The 17497-nt window shown below is 49.0% G+C and overlaps 3 protein-coding genes across 5 annotated transcripts in view; 1 reads left to right on the forward strand and 2 right to left on the reverse strand.

Annotated features, from left to right (window-relative positions):
* efl1 (elongation factor like GTPase 1) overlaps positions 1-7645 on the reverse strand; it is a 36200-nt gene extending 28555 nt beyond the window's left edge. The window contains exons 1-12 of one of the 3 annotated variants that reach the window (XM_062471591.1): positions 7572-7645; positions 7070-7180; positions 6910-6977; positions 6749-6833; positions 6496-6629; positions 6264-6401; positions 5806-6074; positions 5068-5191; positions 2971-3050; positions 2728-2864; positions 2472-2594; positions 1702-1801 (exon numbers count right to left, since the gene is read on the reverse strand). In XM_062471591.1, the coding sequence (XP_062327575.1) occupies positions 1702-1801; positions 2472-2594; positions 2728-2864; positions 2971-3050; positions 5068-5191; positions 5806-6074; positions 6264-6401; positions 6496-6629; positions 6749-6833; positions 6910-6977; positions 7070-7160 (1349 nt within the window). In that variant the 5' untranslated portion in view covers positions 7161-7180; positions 7572-7645. Of the gene's footprint in view, positions 1-1701; positions 1802-2471; positions 2595-2727; positions 2865-2970; positions 3051-5067; positions 5192-5805; positions 6075-6263; positions 6402-6495; positions 6630-6748; positions 6834-6909; positions 6978-7069; positions 7181-7475 lie in introns of all 3 variants that reach the window. The other 2 variants (XM_062471592.1, XM_062471593.1) reach the window with 2 other exon arrangements.
* A 14-nt stretch (positions 7646-7659) lies between these two features.
* saxo2 (stabilizer of axonemal microtubules 2) lies at positions 7660-11583 on the forward strand. Its single transcript, XM_062471598.1, has 8 exons — positions 7660-7813; positions 8270-8449; positions 8637-8839; positions 9028-9389; positions 9523-9747; positions 10145-10267; positions 10412-10533; positions 10753-11583. Exons 1-8 carry the CDS (start codon positions 7776-7778, stop codon positions 10904-10906), a joined length of 1407 nt encoding a protein of 468 aa, XP_062327582.1. The 5' UTR covers positions 7660-7775; the 3' UTR covers positions 10907-11583.
* Positions 11584-11595: 12 nt separating this feature from the next.
* adamtsl3 (ADAMTS-like 3) overlaps positions 11596-17497 on the reverse strand; it is an 87085-nt gene continuing 81183 nt past the window's right edge. Inside the window, exons 26-32 of the mRNA XM_062471588.1 lie at positions 17328-17441; positions 16807-17085; positions 15849-16032; positions 14473-14677; positions 13901-14004; positions 13578-13792; positions 11596-13095 (exon numbers count right to left, since the gene is read on the reverse strand). Coding sequence (XP_062327572.1) covers positions 12977-13095; positions 13578-13792; positions 13901-14004; positions 14473-14677; positions 15849-16032; positions 16807-17085; positions 17328-17441 — 1220 coding nt within the window. The 3' untranslated portion in view covers positions 11596-12976. The remainder of the gene's footprint in view (positions 13096-13577; positions 13793-13900; positions 14005-14472; positions 14678-15848; positions 16033-16806; positions 17086-17327; positions 17442-17497) is intronic.

Here is a 17497-nt window from a genome sequence, read left to right on the forward strand (position 1 = left end):
AATAACGCGTTTTCTTGAAACCTTTACATTTGTATGGTTCAAGTGTGTTCCTTTTGCTGCTCAGCTACACTAAAGAGGACCGAGTCCAGCTGGGAGAAAGAGGCAGAGAGCGAGGCAGAGAGCGAGGCAGAGAGCGAGGCAGAGAGCGAGGCAGAGAGCGAGGCAGAGAGCGAGGCAGAGAGCGAGGCAGAGAGCGAGGCAGAGAGCGAGGCAGAGAGCGAGGCAGAGCCTCACAATATGTGTGTACATGGAGGATGTTAGACAGACCTGCTGTCGCTCAAGTTAAACATGCCAAATATTAACCAAATGCTCAGTCGTACAGTATGTTTCCATATGACTTGTTCATGGGCCTGACCTACATAATATATGTCCTGTGCTGTAGGTGCTTGTGGCCTAACACACAGGGTGTCCAAAGTGATGTCATCACCACACCACAGTATGAGGGTAACCCTGCAGGCCTATTGTAATGCTACTGTACACTATTGACCACTTGGCCCACACGTTGCAGAAAAAAATAAAATTATATAAATATATAATCGATGTGCCGTTCAGAGACCATAGGTAGCCAGAGATAAGCCTGAGGCATCCGCTCAGCGTCGACAAAGTAGCGAGCCCCAGGCGTGGTCTGAGAGATCTCCTGAGGATTTGTGTGTTCCTTGAATCCTTGCTTGGCCATGGGTGGCCGTGGATATGCCTGCTGTGCGTGTGCAGGCTGCGGCAGGTGGCAGGCATCAGAAGAGGGGTCCTCACAGGCTCATTAGGCAGGATGTTGGACAGACCTCGTCTGGCTCTGTGTGGGTTGACTGCTTTTACACCTCCTCTCTACCTCTCTGTCTTCCATCTCTCTGCCCCTTTGGCTCCTCTTCTCTTTTCATCTCATGCTCTTTATCTAACCCCCTCCCTCCCTCCCCTCCCTGACAGCCTGTCTTCCTCTCTGCTCTCCTCTCCTCTCCGCCTCTCTGGGACAGTAATGGCAGAGCTGGCAATTAGAGCCTACTGCTGTGACAGGAGATGGAGAGAGGTGGGGGGCAGGGGGGAATGAATAGGGGGGTTGGGGGAGAGGGAGAGAGGAGGAGGGGGAGTCAGAGAGAGGTGGAGACGAGAGGTGATGAGGGAGAGAGGGGGAGAGGGAGGGGGTTGTGGGGTAGAGAGAGAGAGAGGTGGGGTGACAGTGGGTGAGGTGGGGGAGAAAAGGAGTGGGGTGAATGAGTTTCTTTCCACTCTGGGACCCAGTGTAGATCCTGGACACAGAGCACAGCCCGGGCAGGAAGGACCACACTAGAATCCCACTCCACCTAGTTTACACTAGTGCACTAAGTCTACACTCATCCACCTAGTCTCCACTTATCCTCATCCTCCCTGGTCTCCACACTCCTCCGCTTTCCTCCTCCTCCCAGTCTAAGCTCATCCAGCCTTCAGTGTGCTGGTCAGGCCTGCCCTCCGTCAGGTCTGGGGGTGGAGGTGGAGGACAGCCTCCACCCTCCTACAGTCTGATGGGACCTCTTGTTACCTCAAGCACCCTCTCTGTAAACAGCTGCGGAGCCCACCAGTCACGTCTCCGGTGCGGAGCATGTCTGCTGCTCTGAAACCAGGACGCCGCTGAGCAGCCTTGACCTCAGAGGGAGGTCAGCAGGGGGGGAGGCGGGCCCACAGCGCCATCTGCTGTCTGTCCAGGGGGAGGCGGAAGGGGCGGCTCCTTACCTCTGCTTGTTCTGGGGCAAGGCCTTGGCCTCGACGGCGAACATCTTGGACACAAACACAATGACCGGGGCCGACTCTTCACTGGAGCACTGGAGGAAGGCTGGGAAACAGACACACACACACTCAAAATGTAGATCGTTCTGGAACAGACCCTTGGTCCTGGTCCACATTTGTCAGATTCAGACAGACACACCTTATGTCAAATGCATGGGACAGACACAGAGAGAGAGAGAGACAGAGTGAGAGAGAGACAGTGAGAGATAGAGAGACAGTGAGAGATAGAGAGAGGCAGAGCACAGAGAGACATCACACCCGCCAAATACTCTCTGTGTCTGGCCAGACAGCCTGGGAAAAATACTGACATTCATTCTCTCTCTCATTCTCTCTCTCATTCTCTCTCTCATTCTCTCTCTCATTCTCTCTCTCATTCTCTCTCTCATTCTCTCTCTCTCTCATTCTCTCTCTCTCTGCTGGATGGAGAGGAGTACAGATGGCTCTTGTAAACACACAGAGGTTGTATGAATGTCCCTGTAACCCTGGAAGCTTCCAGCAAGGCCAGGGAGGGAGGCTGGACCAGCAGGAGCATTGATCCAGCCCAGCTCAGAGGACACCAAATACCATACCTGGCATGACTAGAATACTAAGACATCTCTCACTCCTTCACTAATAACACTGAGATAATAAGAATATTGATGATGATGATGATGAGAGGCTCCGAGCTGTGGTGGTGTGTGTGTGTGTGTTTCTGCGTGTGTGTGAGGGTGTGTTACCAGTCTTCAGCTCCTGGGTCTGTTGGGGCAGAGAGTCAAACCTCCGCGCCCCCAGGCTCATCAGCCTCTCCACCCTCTCTGACACCATGTCCAGAGGGCTGGGCAGCTTCTCACACACCATGGCTGTACACACGCTCAGGAGAACACACGTGTTGGGGTCTCGCTCGTGCACACACACACAGGTATGCGCAAGCACATGGATACACAGACAGGTATGCACACACATACATATACACACACACACACAGAAGGATACACAACACTGCCTGTGAGACCGGGAGCCACTGACTGCAGATGGCAGCGAGGAGGACTTTGGGGTCTGAGTGACGGGAGTCTCTGGCCAGCACCTTCACCCCCAGAGACGACACCATCTTCTCCACCCTGTCCTTGTCTCTGCAGGGACAGCACATGCCCGGTGTGAGTCACATGGAAGGGGCCGCTACACAGGGCGCAGGCCTAACACGTACCAGGACAGTGAGGAGGGCAGAGAGGGATGTACCTCTGAATGACGACAGCGTCGTATAAACTCCATATGCTGTCTAGAACAAGCTGCACGAAGAGAGGCTTCTTCCCTTTTGCCTGGAGAGGGAGTGAGGGGGAGAGGGAGAGATGGGAAAGAAAAGTCCGTTAGAGGTTTAAAAAAAAAAAAAAAAGAGACCATTCATCCAGCTCCAATCTGTAAAACTAAATGGATAACAGAAATGATATACAGTACTTCTACACATGATCTGAACGAGCTTCACCCAGCATTCAGGGCAGGCTGTCCATCGTACTGACAAGAGAAGAGGAAGCTAAAAGGATTAGGGGGCCCAGTGATGGGGGGGCCCAGTGCTGGGGGACAAAGAGGCAGGGAGAGGGGGCAGGTGGGGGTGCTACTGGGGTGGCACATGCATCCTCCTGGATGTGTCATTAGCTGGCAGTCAGACAGACAGACAGACAATACTGTTATCTAAGCTAATCTAGGCTTTTATCTAGCTGTGTAGTCCATCTCCCTCTCCCTCTCTCTCAGACACACACACACACACACACACAACAGTGCAGAGGTCAACTTGTCCAGCCTTTTACTTCTAGCACTGTAAAAGCATCCCGTTTCACGAGGGCCCCTGGTGGCAGTGAGTGCAGCACGGATCTGCAGAGGTCAAGCTCTTCACAGCTCTTCACAGCTCGCTATTACACATCCTCCACTCTCTGACCGAGCACACCCAAATACCCTAAAAGCTTTGTTACTTCGTTTCTATACACGGCAGATCAATGGGAGTGACTGAAGGTCAGCTGGGAGGTATTGACAACGCCGTTTCCAGGCAGACACACGTCTGTCTGCCCCGAGCTGAGGCCAGATGATTGATCTGTCTGGAAATGGTGACATCACAGACGGCCGCAATGTATGGACAGCACGCCCTTCTCTGAGCTGCTCACCACACGGAGGAGCGGCAGCAGTTTAAACGTTCAGCCTTCGATCCCTCACTTCACAAGTCTCTGTGTGAACAGACAGAGGCAGAGACACAAACAGACAAGCAGGCAGGCAGACAGAGAGGCAGAGAGGCAGGCAGAGAGAGGCAGGCAGGACACATACAGGCAGGCAGGCAGGCAGACAGAGAGGCAGGCAGGAGACAGGCAGGCAGCCAGCCAGCCTAACAGTCAGGCAGGCAGGACACAGGCAGGCAGGCAGACAGACAGAGACAGGCAGACAGACAGACAGACAGACAGACAGGCAGGCAGGCAGGCAGGACACAGGCAGACAGGCAGACAGACAGGCAGGCAGGCAGGCAGGACACAGGCAGACAGGCAGACAGACAGGCAGACAGGCAGGCAGGCAGGACACAGGCAGACGTGTACGGAGCAGTATTCATGAAAATGCAGTCCATGGCAGAACCCAGGTCAGCAGCAGAGCGGGAGAGAGTCAGTGTGTGGGAGGATGTCCCTGTGGCTGTCCGGCTGTCTGTACAGACCATTACCATCCCAGAACCACACTCGGCACTCATTACTGTCATAAATGGCACTCAACAACATCAAAGACACAGAATAGGGCTGGCAAAACTCATCTACAGAACTACTGCTGCAGAGAGAGGGGGGGGGGGAAAGACAGAGAGACATAGATGGAGAGAAAGCATGAGAGAGAGAGAGAGAGAGAGAGAGAGAGAGAGAGAGAGAGAGAGAACGACAGAAAAGAAAGAAAGGCAGAAAGAAAGAACAGACAGAAAGCAAAACAGATAGTGTCACGGTTCACTTAACTGACAGTTAACTACCATGCAGAGCTCCAAGTGAGTCAGCCCTGAGAGAATCACACCCTGCAGAGACACATCCAGACTGAGACACTGCTGACTAACTCAAGGCCATCAGACAGGTCAGGTGGAATCGGTGTGTCTGGGGCAGTTCTCTCAGGAGCCACAATGATCCTGTGTAGGCGTGGAGACCACAGGAGGAGGACGGGGGGACGGGAACACATATCTGCCTGTCTGGCTGTTCGCTCACTCTCAAAGCAGTGTTTGGTGCTGCACAAATAAGTGGTATATTTACCCCAATCAGAGAGGGAAAAGTCAGCATGGATGTGTGAGGTGTATCTGGGACAGACCCCCAGGTGAAGAGCAGACCGTACCTGAGCTCCCTTCATGATCTTCTTGGCTTTAGCGTTGAGGTAGAAGTCTCCCCACAGCGTTTTCAGCAGGACTCCTGTCCTGATGCCCATCTTCTGGCTGTAGATGTCAGCAAACTGCTGGATGCTGCACACACACCATACCCACAACTGAGCCAGATGCTTTGTTTCTACTTACGCTATATTTTGTTAAGTACATCTGAATAAGTATCATCTTCCTCTGTTTACATATTTCACAGTCAACACTCGTACTTCAGATGACGAGGCTACAAGAGCAGTCGGATGGAGCAAAATGGTGAAAATTGACTTTGTTATTTACAAACGTATTCCTTCTGTCGTGTTCCCAAAAGAACAGTTCTCAATCTGACAGTTATATTTTTAGATGTCAGTGATTACAAGGGCACAGCTTTGAAACAGACACTGTGAAACTGCACAGTCTGATTGGATACTGTGCAAGTTGTTTACTACTCTGGCCTTTGTTGGGCAAACCCAAACCCAAACAGTTAAAGTCCAAACTAAACTACCTCAGAAGACCTTCTAATTCAGATGAATTGACTGCAAATTATGGCTGCTGGGTTTTCATAACTGGTTACTGTGACTCTCAAGCTAAAGGTAAACAAAGACCTTGCAAAGACCTCATCCCTGTCTGACAGCTCCACCTACTGGACATCTTCGGTTTGTAGTTTGGGTGAAGTGAAAAACACCCGTTTCCCCTGACGATACCTTGGCTGGCGAGCTCACCTGAAGCCCCATCCGTCGATGGCGCTGGAGAAGACCACGTTGCCCTGGTCTGGAGAGAAGTAGAGGTGGGAGTCATCCGTCTCCTCCAGACCTGCGCTCCAGTCGTACACCTGCTCTCCCGGGCTCAGCACATCCACAGGGGCCTCCCTCCCCTCCTCCTCCTCCTCCTCCTCCCTCCCCTGCGCCTCCTTCTCCTTCTTCTCCTCCTCCTTGTCTGCTCGCTCCTCCAGCACTTTGGATGTGAAAAGAGCCCCTGTCACAGCATTTACCTAGGGAAGCAAAATAAAATACAACTTTAAAATGGTATCTGTGTAGCCCTTTTACAAGCCTTGTCACAGGAGGGCTTCAGAGATGCCCATAGACATAATATACAAAAGAGAAGTGTAGTTTCTCTGAAGGGAATATGTCCCACGGTGTTCTCATATCAAATGGTCCAGTGCTCCAATGGGAGCTCTCACCTGTCCCAGAATCTTCTGCAGGTGTTTGTATGCTTCCTGAGACGAGAGTTTCAGCTCCATGATCAGTCTGTCTATCTTGTTGATGACCAGGACAGGACGGATGTTCTCCAGCCAGGCCTGACGTAGCACAGCCTGAGTCTAAACACACACACGACCCTTTAGTCTTTTATCTTGGCCCAAAGTGAGGAGCGAGAACAGATAGAAACAGAGTGTTCTAGAGAGTGATGTGAACCTGTGGACAGACGCCTTCCACCGCATCCACAATCACGATGGCTCCGTCGCATAGCCTGACCGCTGTGGACACCTCAGAGGAGAAGTCTACATGACCCGGGGAGTCTATCAGGTTGATCAGGAAGTCCTTTTCTCCTGAGGACATGGGGACAGAGACCAGTCACATCCTGCTGTCAGCACAGCAGTACATCACACATGGGGGAGAGGGGCTTGGTAAGTTCCAGCTATGTAGTGAGTTTATCCTCCTGTCTTACCAGCTGCGTAGTGCAGAGAGATAGCGCTGGACTTCATGGTGATCCCTCTGAGCTGCTCATCCTCTCGGCTGTCCAGGTACCGCAGCTGGAAGATTACATGCCTACATCAGTATGCATGATGTATGTACAACAACATTCCGCGAAAATATTTGCTTACTAACCTTCCCAGCTAGGCGGCTTGATATGATACCATTGCTCGCAACAAGGCAATCGGCCAGAGTTGTTTTGCCTGCAAAACACAAAAGTGGTTGTAGAAGTGGGTAAACAAGCAACATATGCGATGTAAAGGCACTTCAGTATAGTTCCGCTGGCGGTCCTTACCATGGTCAACATGCGCCAGAATACACAGGTTCCTGATGTTGGAAGGGTTCTTCTGTAGCGCAATGATCTTTTCTAAGCTTGTTTGCCCCATGCTTTACGGTTCAAACGCTGCTGAAAGAATAGTTAATACGTTAGCTAGCTATTAGTTCCCTTGGACATCGTTTGCTAATAGCTAACTAAATAGCTCATTGTTGTGCTTCAAAAGTAGACTAGCCCTACTATAAAAGCGCTACAGTAAATTAGCGCTTATACATAGTTACTGAAGTTGCTTGACTCAACAACCGGCTATTTTGACAGATCATGTCGGGAACTTTGTCTGGATGCTAACAAGCTACAACAGTTTAAAGGACAAAATACATTAGCCATATTTTTCAACAGTATACAATTACTACACAACCAAACGTACTGTATGGTAGTGTTGCGTCCCCATATATTATAATATGTTATTTTTGTACGAGAATGTGCATTACATTCAACACACATGTGAACATTTTCGACTCACGTTGCTTCCGGAAGATGACGTAGTACGTAAACTACGCCCCTTTATGGATGCCTCTGGATTGTACTACGTCGTTACCAGGACGACGCGGTGAGGTTGCTTCGACACAACTCGCTTCTATAGAAACGGACACAGTTTAGTGTCAAGTGGCGCAGTTTTGAGTTTGCCGGGGAACAGCCACGGTCAGTTACTTTTCGTGGCAAGAACATGATCCGCCAATGCCTATGCGAGATTTGTAATTGTGGGTAAGGTATTCAATAATTGTTATTTTATCTTCATTGGACATCGACAAGTTCCTGATTAATTGCGTTTTAGACGTTGTTTTATTATGAAGGACAATCGCAGTTACTCAACCACAACTGGCAATAATGATCCAGTGAGTGGTATGCAGATTGAGGTCACGTTAGCATCGTCATTGCTAATTTTACATTTGAACTGTGTTAATATAAAGTGTAATTATTTACTGATTGAATGCTTTCATCAACACTAGTTCTAGGTCAAGTAACCTACTGGGGCAGGGCAGTAATCATCACTAATCACAGGCACACCTTGACCTGAGCAAAGATATGCCCTTGGTTACAGAGAAAACAAACCTGCCCTTCTATAGTTGCGTCCTATGGTTGTGTTCCCACAGTCGAGTTGAAGTCATTGTTGAAAACAGGAAATGTCAACGTATACCAATCTTCACACTGATCCCTCAGACGGCATCGTTGCCCACACCGGCCCACTGCCCTTTACGGGAAAGGGAACCAGGCATGTGAACAGACAGAATACACAGAGAAGTACCCTGCTTATGGAGCGCACAGCCCACCCAAGAGCATGAAACCCAAGCCTGTGGATCACAATGACAGGGGGAAAATGGATGGAACAACTACGTTCAAGTAACTGCCTCGGGACCACACCTTTCTCTAAAGCACCCTCTCATGTGCACGGACAAGCTGGAGAGATTGTCAACAACAGTATTACATTATTTACACTTTAGACACCTTTAATGTTAACCGTCCAGAGTGCACACGCTGTATATTTCTCAGCTCTCTGTATACTTTTTTGTCTGTCCGTCCATAACAGGACAGACTTCATCCCCTACGAGGTGAATCGGCGACCAGGTAGGAAGCAGACAGAGTACAACCCCTATCCTGGGGAGATGGACATGGGGACGACCTACAAGCAGGACTTCAACCCCTACCAGGTCACGCCCTGTGTTGCCGTGAGACCCAAACAGCGAGTGCAGGCTGCGCCGGGCAAACTGGACACTGTGCCCACTTATAAAGGTGATGCATTCTACCTTAACTAAACAATTGACAATCACACTGTACATACATGAGGTTTGTCAATTTCAGGTGTGTCACATTATCTCTTAGATTATAATAAAAGAAAAGTATGGTTCTCAGGTATTCCCTACAGAATGATGTGAGACACGATGAGACACATAGCTTAACATGCTGATGTGATGTTTCAGATGATTTCAAAGTGTGGCAGATCAGTAAGAGGGAGCTCACTAAACGAAACGAGAACTACCAGCCGTCCTCGGCCAAGTTCCAGGGCACCTCCACCTTCCAGGACGACTTCATCGACAGGGGCTTGGTCCCCAGGGAAAACTTCAAACCCTCCAGTGTCCCCGTGTTGAGTGAGGTTCCCTTCGACGGCGTGACCAGCAACCATCTGTCGTACGTCCCTCACCCCGCGGAGGCTCGCTACGTCAAGCCCCCGGAGGTGTACAAGCCCAGCACAGAGCCCCTCCAAGACATGACCACCCAGCGCAGGGACTTCCAGGGCCTGCCCGGACAGCTGGCCCGGAGCTGCAAGCCCGACCCTGCAAAGGTAGCACTACCGGAAACGCACTAGCTGTAACCCTACCTGTAGTGTTACAGCAAGGCTATCAATGTCATTCATTAGCTACCAATAATAATTCCAGCAATCAAGCCAATGCTCTGTTGTATTTGTCATCATTCAGGCGTCATCTGACGCCCCTTTTGACGGCAGTACGGAGTTTCAGCAGCAGTTCCAGCAGTGGCCGGTGAGCCTGCCCCAGCTACGCAAGCCCCTGGAGTACGTCGGTCCCACCCAGCACATGGACATGAGCACCACCTCTGCTGTGGACTTCGTCAAGCACAACACCCAGCCCTTCACGTCCGCCAAACCCTTCTGTCAGCCCCTCAAGTCCTCCGTGCCCTTCCAGGTTAGGAGGGGAGGGTGTAAATCAAGAGATCGACTGAGAGATTAGTGGTATTATTTGGTTTGTTATCAACGTCAGAGATGTTGTTATGCCACTGCATACTTTTGAATAATTATGTAATTTTTTTTAAATAGAATAGAAGTATGCAGTGACATAACGACATCTCTGACGTGGATAACAAACCAAACCGTTTAAAAATCAGTTGAAAATTGAGCAAGTTATGGTCATTTAAAAAGTACATGTAGCATCAACACAATGTTATGGGTGAGCGAGTTGACTGTAGCAAGATGGCCGCCATGTGCGGACGTTCGACTCCGTTGTCCGGCAACGCGGACGAGACATCTAGTCTTTATATATATCTATGGTGGTGACAGCTTATTGGTCCGTGGTGTGGTCCTAGGGATACACCACCATGAGAGAAGACTTCCAGCCCTGGGTGACACCGAGGCAGGCTTTGATGAAGAAAAGAGAAGAGGAGATGCACAAAGCCACTGGCAAGATGGACGACCTCACCACCTTCAAGGCAAAGATGCTACAACTTTTTTATCCTGGCATATTATAGGATTGCTACTCTTAATTCAATTACATAACGTCCTTATAAAACAGCCCCTGTCTTAGCCTTTGTATCTGTTTTCAGTATTTTTGTCTTGGGTCCTCTCCTCTCCAGGCCCACTACACGACACACAAGCTTCAGCCCAACATCAGCTTCAAGCCCCCCAACACTGTAGCAAGACGAAATACCCCCCTGGAGAGCGGGACCATGTACAACACAGAGTTCACTCCTAAGAGGTGTGACACCTAATAGGCTCCACAGTTTGTATAGCACTGTCTACAGGAAGACTCCTACGTTATGAGAGTAATATTACTCTCATAATGTAATACTCTAATAATGTGATACTGGTAAACTGTGTTACTTGCTTCATAATATCCCACAGTATTACACGTTGAGTAATATGGCTCTCCGCACAGCAGACAGTGATGGTGGGAGTGTGTTGTTTTGTGTTGCAGGATCAGCGTTTGCCTGGCTAGCTACGACTCCCCTCCAGGGTTTGTGTTTGAGGACTCAGACCACAATGGGCACAGGTTCTACAGGAAGTTGTCATCTAAGAGCATGATGCAGGCCAGTAATGTTCCTGTGCAGAAAGCAGTAGTGGTGCAGTAATAAAGCTTGACTGTTGTCACAGAGGCCCACGATTCTGACCTCATAAAGAGCACTCTACTTCTGCATTGTTTACGTCAGTGCATCGTATTTACCTACAGTGATTTTGAAAAGTATTGGCGATTTGATAAACACATGATTAAGTATGTACACGTAAAAACACAAATCTTTATTTTGGTAGTAGCTATTACTTACTCTACACAAATGTATTAATTTGTTCATTTTATTGAATATCAATGATGCTCCTATATCAAAATGCAACGTAATCATCACCATGTCTATCAATGTATGTGCCAAATGTCGGCTATCAAAACCCCACTGAAAATCCTGCAACAAATGCACTTTTCTTTGTGAATAAAATATTGAGCCTTTATGAAGAAACTAGAGAGGGTAACATTTCTGGGGCAATTGTGGTGTGCTTGCGTCCGTTGCAGCTGGGTCCGTTTTTTATATTACTTTATCACCTCCAAACTTATTGTTTAAACTAATATAAAACATTCAAACATTTGGAGAAAGACAATATTTGTAATTGGTGGTAGACTGCATTAAAAGAAACCGTGGCGACCAAATACATTGATTTACCATCTAGCGATCATTAGCTGTCAGTAACGTCCGAAAACTTGGGGGTCTTAGGGTGAGAAAATAATATATAATAACAGTAAATATGAGAGAGAATATAGATGAACAACGTAAATGATCAAACTGTCTTTATTTGTAATGTTTTAGAGCACTTAAATGTGTCTTCAAAATACATTCCTGCAACCAAGTAATGCTTCCAAGTGTGAGTGTGAGTTTCAAATTAGTAGCAACAGTAGGATAATGACTGCATTTCATCATGTATCTACACAACATCTGAAACAGCACCTAAATTCATGCAAATTAAACCAGAGAGACAAAGGTGTAAACCTGCCAACAGCTAAGCAGCTGCTTGATTGAGGGTTTATACGCTAACATTAAAAGGTGTTTATAAGAGAATAAAGACAGATAACTATCACTAACTAAACAAAAAGGTAAGAAAATAAAGTCCCACAAAATCTACATACACACAATGTACAATATTGCACTTAAACACACTATATACATGACTTTACAATGCAGCACATGATTATAACCAACCAAACACAAGTAAAACATAGACCGATTGCTTAAACAGAAAACAAATGTCACTGTATCAAAGTACTTAATCCATATTATGCTTTTCATTGCTGAACCAGTTTTATCCAAACAACAATGAAACTGTAGACAAACTTTCCTCACAGTACAGAAATCTTTGACATGATCTACAATGCTACTGCTGGGGATGTTTAAAACCACGAACGATTGTATATGAAAGATGTAGTACTGTATTTATGGCAAATAATGACATATTGGGTTTTACTAACACCTGTCTTGTTTTCTCTACTGCGCCTTCATGTACAGTAGGTTGTCAAGACTACTGCATAGTCACTCCAGTGACTGTAGAGACTAAGCTGTTATATGGTACAGTAGTGACATTCTACTACAACCCAGTATCCCTCCACTCTCACACTTGAGAATAGTCACAGATGATAGGATATCTCACCTCCACATCAAATATCTACATGTATAATAATATTTATTATGTATAAATTAAATTATAAAACACAGGATATCCACCATTACAATCTGTTACCATGACGTCAGGAGATTCACATTCTATAGTACACAAGTCTGTTCTGTTCTCCTTATCAGGAGTGTCACTGGGCGCATTATGATTATTGACAAAGAGTTAAACATGGTATGAACTCCTTGTAATATGGGAAGGTAGTTCAGGACATGGTTGGCCATTTAGGTTTTAATTGATATGTATCCCATTAGTCACAGAGGTTTCAACTGGGGGGGGAACGGAATTTCCTAATTTAGTCTTTGAAATTCACAGAAAGGAATTTTCATGGAGGGAGTGGTGAGTTTAACGAATCCCAGCAGTGTTAGGGTGTGGGATGTTTGTAGCAGTCTTGATGGAGATGAACTCCAGCCATCTTAGTCTCTGTCCTGCCTGCCAGCTACACAGCGTGGTCCATCTGTCCTAAGGGTTGGTGTTACATTAACTGGCCACTAGGTGGCGCCTGCTTCCTCTGAGCAGGACTCGCAGCACCTCTGCTTGTACATCTGAATGGGGCAAAGCTTAAGTCTCTTCACCACAGCACAGTAATGTGTTGTGTCCTGGCATTCACCTGCAAAAACAAGTTAGACATGGTCAATCATTTTGAAGAATTTTTTATTTCCTGGCAAGATTGTTTTACCTAAATGTTCCACGTTGGGTCTGTGGATATTGGGTAGATGTCAATACAAATTTTTACATTAAATATTAAACAGCAAATAACTCTCCTGCTTTGAGCCTGTGGTTGCTGGATAAAGACGATAATGCTGCCAAACGTAGCCTGGTCTTAATGTTTCCTCCCAAAAAGCTAAGCAATAATCTGCCTGTTATTCCGTTTTGAAGTCAGTGTGTGAGAGACTTTTCCACCAGCACACAGTTTTACTAGGTGTTTCTCAACTAACAGACGTCAAATGCCACATTTCACTATCAAAAACATATCAAAGTATCAAAAACTGTAAAACACAACTTTTAACAGAAGTTTTTACAGAAAACTCTCAATGCTAGACATGTGGCCTGGTACTGAGTTTACCGACACACACGCACACACATACATACTCCCACAAGTGGTGTTGTTGCAGTTCTGCCAGGTGGCAGGGCGTTTGTGCCAGGAGCAGTGATGGTCTGCCAGGGTCCTACCAGTCCTCCTGTGGGCACAGTCCACCCTCCGAGACTGGAACCCACTGCCGCATGCCACCGTGCACGCTCGCCACAGGCCCACACGCCACTGCACGTCACACAGCTCTGACGAGCAGTTACGCACGTTCTGCGGCCTGGTGGAGGGGGGGGGGGGGGAGGGGGTGCAGTGAGTCAGTGCTCTGCGAGAGGTGTGAGAGAAGGTGTGGATAAAATGTGTGTCGTGGTGTGTGTGTGGTTTCTACCTGTGTTTGAGGTCGCAGTCTTGGTGAGATGAACCGTTGGAGTGTTTACAGACCACCGCCCGCTTCTGCACTGTCAGGGTGGGGCCTAGGCACCTCCCAGAGCACTGGAGTCACAGTCACACAGTCACACACAGTCCCAGAGCACTGGAGTCACACACAGTCACACACAGTCCCAGAGCACTGGAGTCACACAGTCACACACAGTCCCAGAGCACTGGAGTCACACAGTCACACACAGTCCCAGAGCACTGGTGTCACACAGTCACACACAGTCCCAGAGCACTGGAGTCACACAGTCACACAGTCCCAGAGCACTGGAGTCCACATCCTCACAGCCCATCACATCCTCAGTCGCAGAGCACTATAGTCACACACAGCTACAGTAGTCACACACAGCTACAATAGTAACAGTAGTCACACACAGCTACAGTAGTCACACACAGCTACAATAGTAACAGTAGTCACACACAGCTACAATAGTAACAGTAGTCACACACAGCTACAATAGTAACAGTAGTCACACACAGCTACAGTAGTCACACACAGCTACAGTTGTCACAGAAGCAATGTACCTTTCCCCAGGGACTGGTGACCCAGGCCGGACAGCTGTCAGCGCTACACTCCTGTCTGTCTGCTGGGCGTGTGTTCCTCCCGCAGACAGAGGGCGCCAGAGTCCTGACCCCTCCGCCCGCCTCCACCTGCTGGCACGACACCTGCCTCTGCTGCCAGCCACTCCCACAGGGGGCGGAGCACCGCGACCACACAGACGCCACCCAGCTGGAGAGGGACGACAGGGTCGACATGCCACGCTGTCAAAGATGACCTCTGACCTTCACTCACATATATTCAGCTGAGGTTGTGACAGGACAACACAGGGGATTGAGGGCAGGTGAAGACCTCTCCAGGTGTTTTGGTACCTGGACAGAAGCCCTCCTGATAGGGGGGTTGTAAACCTCCTGAACTCCCCAGCTCCTCAGGGGTCAGTAAAACACATCTGCTCCCACTATCCAGGCCTTCTCCAGGAAGATCACTCTATCTATTCATACCCCATCTGTTATAGCGGTCTAGGAAGCGAGCGAGCGAGTTAGTGGGTGAGTGAGTATTTATCCAAGTAGGATATTGCCAGTCTTCCCCCCCAGGAGAGGGCGGTACAGCTTGGGTAACAAAGCCAGCTTTGTGTGTGGATGGCCGGTGATGGCCCAGCAACAGGCACTAAGCAGTTTCCCAGAGCAGCACACTGCTGTGCAGCAATAACCCAGCCAGTGGCTCTGTGTCGGTGTGCCTTCACAAGGCAATAATCAGCTGATGTTTTTGGAGCAGGCACACAGAGCAGGACTAAACCTAAACAAATACCTGTTTTTATTCACACAGCGATGGAGGGAAAACCAGAAATATTTCAACAGTATACAATATTACAGTATTCGAGTTTTATAGTTTGAGAGTATTAAAGTATCCAGGAGTATATGCTGAGAGCCGCGGGGCTGTGTTTCATTATGAGATCTGACCTGCTCAAGACACAGACATCATTTATATAGTACATTCAAGCCATACATTGATTCCTTGAGGAATCCTTCCTGTGTGTGATTCAGTGGGGTTGTGTCAGGGCGTCAGGTCAGGGTCCTAATCTCTAGCCCTGCTGGGGGCCATGAGTAGTCACCTTCAGATGTGCCTCGGCGATACAAAACCATGCAACTTTATTCGTCACACCACATGAGCAGGACCCACAAGACTACTGTCTGCCTAGCAGCACAACGCTGGCTGGACTCGGGCCAATGGCTGAGGTTGAGTCTGACGTTAGCCAATCAGCAGCATGCAGTAAAGCTGGCTAAGAGATAGCTTAAGGGCTGTGTAGAGTGCTGTCCCAGTGTGTGTACGTGAGTGTCTGTGAGTGTGTGTGTGACAGTGTGTGTGAGTGAGTGTCTGTGTTCGTCGTTCCACGCGTGTGTACCTGGGGGGGCAGTCCTGGCGGTTGCAGACCAGCGAGGGGGTGACGGGGGCGGGCAGGTGCTGGCACATGGAGGTGATGACCTCCTGACCTCCAGGAGACACGCAGCGGAGCCTCCTCTTGCGCTTCCCTCTGCCTCCACAGGAGGCGCTACAGGGGGCCCAGTCTCCTACACGCCAGCTGAACTCTGGACACACAGACGGCAACACACGTCATGACTCTGCAGTATCAGAGGTTACAGGATGTTTAGCAGGACTATAGTCAGACCTGAGCTCTGGTTCACTACCACGGTCGAAGCTGTGCGCAGCATAGAACCACTTCTTTCTTACCTCGTCTCTCTCTCACTCCATCTCTCTTTGTCTCACTCTGTCTCTCTATCCTTCACTTCGTCTCTCTGTCTCTCACTCTCGTCTCCAGCTTTCCCTCGCTCTGTCTCTCTCCCCGTCTGTCTCTCTCTGTCTCTCCCCAACTCTGATGTCACCTTGCCCCCAACCTCCCTCCGCCCCTCTCCTTAAGAGTGCTCATTAAACTCTGTTGATATTAGCAATTTGTCATATGTCCTCTCTCCCATGGGGGGAACCCTGAACTCCAGCTCATGACACATGGGCCAGGAGGACTCGTAGGACTTGAAGTGGTACAAATCTCCATGTTAATTGGGGTCCAGTGATGGCTGCCAGCTGTGTCTACAGGCAGGCCTGCTGGGATCAGAGCTGGTAGGACTGTGGCTGTCATGTGCCTGGACTCCATTAGAGGCCAAGCGGAGGATGGATGGATAAGCAGATAGAGGTGACCTGACAAGGAGAGCATTGTGTGTCTGAATCCTTTCAGACTTCACGCTCCTGATTTGTGTTGACTGGAGCAGTAGTACAGGTTAGCTGTTTTGTGATTTTGTAAGCCTGAATGTCTGTTGATGTTAAGTGTTTGATGGGGACTGGTGACACGTTGTTATAGCGACGCACACCTTCAGAGTGGACGTGTATCCAGGCAGACAGGGTCTGTCTGTGATCGCTGACTGACGTCTGGCATCTGTAGCGTCCTGAGAATGTTCCAAGGAGAGTGTTGACTTCCAGGACCCGTCCTCCAACCAGCATCCGGTACTGCAGACCCAGACCCTGACCCTGGTGCAGACCCCGGCCCTGGCCCTGTCGCAGACCCTGTCCCTGGCCCACAGCCTCCCTCAGGGTCTGGTTCTGGAAGACCCAGAGGACAGGCTTTCTGTGGTCCGGGACCACTGGACACCCTGGGGAGAGACAGAGATAGACTTTGTCTGTGTGTGTGTCTGTGCATGTGTGTGTGTACGCATGTGTGTGTGTCTGCCTGTGTATATACTGTAAGTGTGTGTCTGCCTGTGTATATACTGTAAGTGTGTGTGTGTATATACTGCAGGTGTGTGTGTGTATATACTGCAGGTGTGTGTGTGTGTGTTTATGCTGCAGGTGTGTGTGTGTATATATACTGCAGGTGTGTGTGTGTGTGTGGTACCTATGCGGAGGACGTCCCCAGGTCTGACGGTGACGCTGGTTCCCTGCTGAGAGGCCATGAGGACCCTCCTCCTGCTCAGCTCCCTGGAGAGAGGGGGGTCGGGCCTGCCTGAAGCTGGACACACACACATGCACACGTACACATAAACACACACACTCTGTTCTGAGCTA

Source organism: Osmerus eperlanus, chromosome 10 (genome assembly GCF_963692335.1).
Source record: "Osmerus eperlanus chromosome 10, fOsmEpe2.1, whole genome shotgun sequence".
Lineage (NCBI taxonomy): Eukaryota > Metazoa > Chordata > Actinopteri > Osmeriformes > Osmeridae > Osmerus > Osmerus eperlanus.

Coding starts and splice junctions, on each gene's coding strand:
- saxo2 (XM_062471598.1), top strand. CDS start 7,776: ATGATCCGCCAATGCCTATGCGAGATTTGTAATTGTGG. Junction 9,390..9,522: donor GCAAGCCCGACCCTGCAAAG/GTAGCACTACCG, acceptor GTCATCATTCAG/GCGTCATCTGACGCCCCTTT. Junction 10,534..10,752: donor ACAGAGTTCACTCCTAAGAG/GTGTGACACCTA, acceptor TTTGTGTTGCAG/GATCAGCGTTTGCCTGGCTA.